A 5395-nucleotide genomic window follows, 5' to 3' on the forward strand; every position below is an offset into this window, starting at 1 on the left:
TAATGTTACAAACTGTTTACCTAGTTCTGTGTCTTGTAGTGAAGTGAAAGTAAACTTATGTAGTTTGTTTTATTTTGTCCTCTGTATCTTAGTTGTAGTGAAGTGAAAGTAAACTCATGTAGTTTGTTTTTATTTTATCAATGATTGTGTCATCTGTATCTTAGTTGTAGTGAAGCGAAAGAAAACTTATGTTGTCTGTTTTTATTTTGTCAATGATTTTGTCCTCTGTATCTTAGTTGTAGTGAAGCGAAAGTAAACTTATGTAGTTTGTTTTTATTTTGTCAATGATTTTGTACTCTGTATCTTAGTTGTAGTGAAGCGAAAGTAAACTTATGTAGTTTGTTTTTATTTTGTCAATGATTTTGTCCTATGTATCTTAGTTGTAGTGAAGTGAAAGTAAACTTTTAGTAGTTTGTTTTTATTTTATCAATGATTTTGTCCTCTGTATCTTAGTTGTAGTGAAGCGAAAGTAAACTTATGTTGTTTGTTTTCATTTTGTCAATGATTTTGTCCTCTGTATCTTAGTTGTAGTGAAGTGAAAGTAACCTTATGTAGTTTGTTTTCATTTTGTCCTCTGTATCTTAGTTGTAGTGAAGCGAAAGTAAAATTATGTAGTTTGTTTTTATTTTGTCAATGATTTTGTCCTCTGTATCTTAGTTGTAGTGAAGTGAAAGTAAACTTATGTAGTTTGTTTTTATTTACTTCAATTATATTTCTTTGCTTTATTTTTAACCACATTATCAAATATACCGTTTAGTTTGATTTTTTAAAATAATTTGTTTAGTGATACATAACATGTACTTATTAATCACCTTTATTTTTTGTGACACTATAGTGCACGATTTTTTATCATTTTAAATGTTTATTTTAACTATTCAAAATATTAGATTATAGTGCTCGAGACTTTAGTTAGTTTTTAGGAGTTAAGACTTCTCTCTACAATTTGTTTTTCATTGTGTAAGTTCAAGAAGTTGAACTATGATTTTGCACGTTCAACATGAGGTTTGATTCTCTCTATGGGTTCTGTTACTGGACGTTCAGAGCATTAGCTGTTATTTAGTTTTCCTCTTCTCTTCACTGAACGTATCTATTGAACCGGTTCTAATCAGAGAAGTGGTTCAAACCAGGGTCTTGCAGATCTAGTTTCTGAACCTTTTTTTTTTTTTCTCTCGTGAAAATTTTGAAGAAAAAAGTTAAAAGAACGTTAACATTGCTACAATTGTCAACGTTATATCAAAAGTAAAATTAGGTGTGTGTGACTAGTAAATATAACTCGAATTCTTACTGGGGGACTGGTATGGTTTATATTGTTGTGTATGTGTTTGTGTCTGACTTATGAAACTGTTTAACTCTCTTGTACGAATTTCGTCGATTTTTAAAATCAGACATTGTGAAAAGTAAAACGTATATCAAAATTCTGATTCAAATAACTTAATCTTATTTACATATCTTTGAAACTGATCATTTCATGAAATAATCACTGCCATTACAGAAGTAGTCAAGAATTATAGATTGACTTGATTTTAACCTTAACTAAGAACTGAAAAAACCCCAAAAAAACTCGTTAACATTTTGTCACTCACTAAGGTTGTAAGTATTTCATTTAAGTGTTTAATAATTTGTTTTATAGTAATAACTTTCAGTATCGAATAGTCAAGATGTCTCACTATTTCTGCTAAGGTTTTATGTACATCACAGTGGAGTTTTGAAATACTTTAGAACGCTCTGACAAAAGTTTATTGTGTGGCTATTTCAACTTTCAGAGATAGAAACCAGTAATGTATTTTTCATCTGTTCTCAGGTAGGCGATCATATAGAAAAAATTAACGGAAAAACGTTGGTTGGATGTAGACATTTCGAAGTTGCTAAAGCTCTTAAAGAAATTGAAAAAGGCTCAACGTTCACACTTCGACTCGTTGAACCTCTTAAAGCAGGGTTTTGTAAGTATGATCTTTTTGTTCAACAGAGGGGACCTAGGAAGAACATATTTTCGTAGACGCTGAGTGTAATGCTGTATTATCATATTTTAACATATTATAGTTAATTAGAATCCCAAAATGTTAGTTTTGATAAGTGACCTACATGGCACTTGTATCTTCCCATTATTCGCAGTAGTGTTTGATAATCTACCCATTACTAACATTTAAGAGTACCACATCGAGATTTGGAAGGGGAACACTTCGTGGCCTGTTGGGAGGATTGATATCTTTGCTTTATTTTCTTTAATCATTAATATAAAAATAATATCATTTATATATTCACGAACTGTATTCTATTACTGTCAGCTTACCTTCTAGAACTTTATAGTCTGTTGGCTTTAGAATATCAATACAACATAAGCGATATTTACGAAATGCAGTGTTACCAGCAGGTCAAGTAATAACTTAGAACAATACATGTCACTCATCATCCTAACAACTACGATCCTTTCTTTAAACTCGCATTGTTTCTTTTTATCTCCCCTTCTCTCGGTGGCTCAGTGGTAAATCTTAGGGTTTATAACGGTAAAAATCGGGTTTTAATACTTGCGGTGGGTACAGCACAGATGGCCCATTCTATAGCTTTGTGCTTAATAACAAACATACTCTTTCTATTTCATTTGTTGTTGTTTTTATGTACGAAAAAGCAGTTATTTAGCAAGAAAACCTTAGTTAATTTTGACAGCACTGCAAAGTAGAAAACCTAATGTACCTCCCCTTCCAATCTCTGTAGAAACCTAATGTACCTTCCCTCCCAACCTCTGTAGAAACCTAATGTACCTCCCCTCCCAACCTCTGTAGAAACCTAATGTACCTTCCCTCCCAACCTCTGTAGAAACCTAATGTACCTCCCTCCCAACCTCTGTAGAAACCTAATGTACCTCCCCTCCCAACCTCTGAGTAACACAGAACATACTCACAAACATTTTTTGTCTTTTATGAGGTTAACGTTCTCACAGTAGCTGTTTCCATTAAATGTTTTTAGTCGTATTCACGTTGTTATGGTCCTTTACAATGGAATGTATGTGTTCCATATCATTTATCTTATGAGAATCCGTGTGTAAAATTTTTATGTTGAATAGTCTAGTATACCTTTATAATTGTCGTGTACAGTGGCTATGTACTGAATTTTGGATAAAACAGATACAGATAGATAAACAGATATACAGCTCACTCAGAGTCTTGTTAACAGCCCACATTGGACCGAGAACTGGATCGGGATGTGGAAAAAAAGGGGAATATGGCTCTGGGAGGGAAACCTTAAGATTACGGGCCAAGGGACCTGCAACTGTGGAAATAGCCGTAAGTCATTGTATTTGTCTATATATTTAATTCTGTATAACGTAAGTCTGGTAACGCTGTCCTGGCAATTGTAAGGTAAATACAGTATTTAAATATTGAAATTTATGTTTTATGCTACTAACTGTTTGAGATATACTTTATAGAGAGAAATATGATAATAAGAAACGTTCGATAAGAAATAAATGTATTTCTCGTCAAAACGTTATTAGCAGTTTCTGTTTTTACAAATTGAAGTCATTATTTATCATGGATCCACAAATGCTTATTTAATTTGCATATATTTTGGATAATATTTTTTAAAGTCATACGATATGACAAAGGTTAATGTGTGTATGATTATTTTCTCACTGAAATGCACCAAGAGTGTGGTAGCGAAGATACAATTAAACAGTAGATCTGAGTACTTATATGTTGTTGAAAATTGTGATGATTTCATAATATATCTTCAAAAAGTTTATAAACAAAGAATTGTCTCTAATTTGTGCTTTTTTAATATTTAAAGTTAATTTAGCTAAATTCTTGTAGCATTTTCATATTCTTGTATGAATGAACGTTCAGATATATGTATTTAACTAAAAATTTGTCTGTGCATAATTATTGAACACAGCCTGATGACGTAACAACAACTGCTATAGAAAAGATTAACAGTCTTCTAGAGTCGTTCATGGGAATCAACTTAAGATACAGAGGACAAAATAAAAACAAACTACATAAGTTTACTTTCACTTCACTACAACTAAAATACTGAGGACAAAATCCATCGACCCAAATAAAATTAAGGCATGCTCCCTCTTTCCAAGCTACTTACGTGTACAAACTTTAGTCTGTCCATTATACTTCCTTCTTTCACTCTTTTAATGAATGCATAGCCTGCACCATTATCTGTGATTGTTAAGCCTAAGGCGTCTTCAGTCTTCGTGACCTCAATTTCTTTCGGTTGCCCTTTCCTGTGGACAAAAATAAAGTCCTCCAACCCGATCTGACCACCCAGAAGGTTGTCCATATTGACTTTGTGCGTGTTGAGCGTACAGAACAAAATCTACAAAAGAAATTATCAAAATAATTCAGGAAAAAGTCAATAATCATTTGAATATTTAACGAACAACAACAACAACTATGGCTATTTTCTTCCCTTGATAATTAGGAAACTTCTGAGAAGTATTTATTGTTGTAAGTTTATTTATTAGAAAAATTATAACAGATAAAAAGTTTTGTAACATATCTAGTCTATAGATTTTATTTGTAATTAAGCACAAAGCTACACAATGGGCTATCTGTGCTCTGCCCACCACGGGTATCGAAACCCGGATTGTAGCGTTGTAAGTCCGCAGACATACCGCTGTGCCACTGGGGGGCCTAGTCTATAGAATTCCTTAAGTTTGTTGTTCAACACAAACCTACACAAGGGCTATCTGTATTGTGTCCACCCGCAGTGTCAAAACCCAATTTTTAGCCCTCAGACTTGCCGCTGAGTCACCGGGGGGTGGCAATTCCTAAAGAAAAGTACACTGTGACCAAGCTGTTAACTGATTAAGCATTTTGAAGGTAGAAATTTTGATAAGCAACTAGCAGTCGGAGATACTGTTGTCTTTTTTCACACTGCTCATGAGTGATTAATGAAAACAAAGAAATTGGACAGTAATAAGCTAAAACGATTAAAAAGAAAAAACAGGAAAAAGTTCTTTGAAAATGAAAGAAAAAAATAAAACGTTAAATAGAATCACTTTCGAAAAATAAACGGCACAGTTAAATGTACAAAAACAGTTAGAAACAATCTATACAGCCTGAAAAAGAAGCAATATTTTAAACAGGAAGAGAACGCAACGAATGATGTTCAATATAGTTCCGGAGAAGGTAATTAATACAAATTTAGGGTCATAGTAAATTAAGTAGAAAATTTTATAAGGTATACAGAGTACCCTGTAATTAATAAACTAGCTTATAAGAGATCTTAACGGGGGAATAAGCTATACAGTGTATAAATAGTTTCTAAAGACGATTAAATTACGAACACAGTGGTTAATTTGGATAATTGAACGAGAAAGTTAGGAAGATAGGATTAGAGTTAACGCATAATACATTTGAAAGTTTGTTTGTTTGTTTGTTTGTTTTTT

General features: G+C 32.6%; 1 protein-coding gene across 1 annotated transcript in view; it reads left to right on the top strand.

Annotated features, from left to right (window-relative positions):
• LOC106458455 (PDZ domain-containing protein GIPC1-like) overlaps positions 1 to 5395 on the top strand; it is a 42148-nt gene that overhangs the window by 33951 nt on the left and 2802 nt on the right. The window contains exons 3-6 of the mRNA XM_022384662.1: positions 309 to 324; positions 1802 to 1940; positions 3172 to 3281; positions 3889 to 3957. Of these exons, the coding sequence (XP_022240370.1) occupies positions 309 to 324; positions 1802 to 1940; positions 3172 to 3281; positions 3889 to 3957 (334 nt within the window). The remainder of the gene's footprint in view (positions 1 to 308; positions 325 to 1801; positions 1941 to 3171; positions 3282 to 3888; positions 3958 to 5395) is intronic.

The sequence above is a fragment of the Limulus polyphemus genome, unplaced genomic scaffold (genome assembly GCF_000517525.1).
Source record: "Limulus polyphemus unplaced genomic scaffold, Limulus_polyphemus-2.1.2 Scaffold466, whole genome shotgun sequence".
Classification (NCBI taxonomy): domain Eukaryota; kingdom Metazoa; phylum Arthropoda; class Merostomata; order Xiphosura; family Limulidae; genus Limulus; species Limulus polyphemus.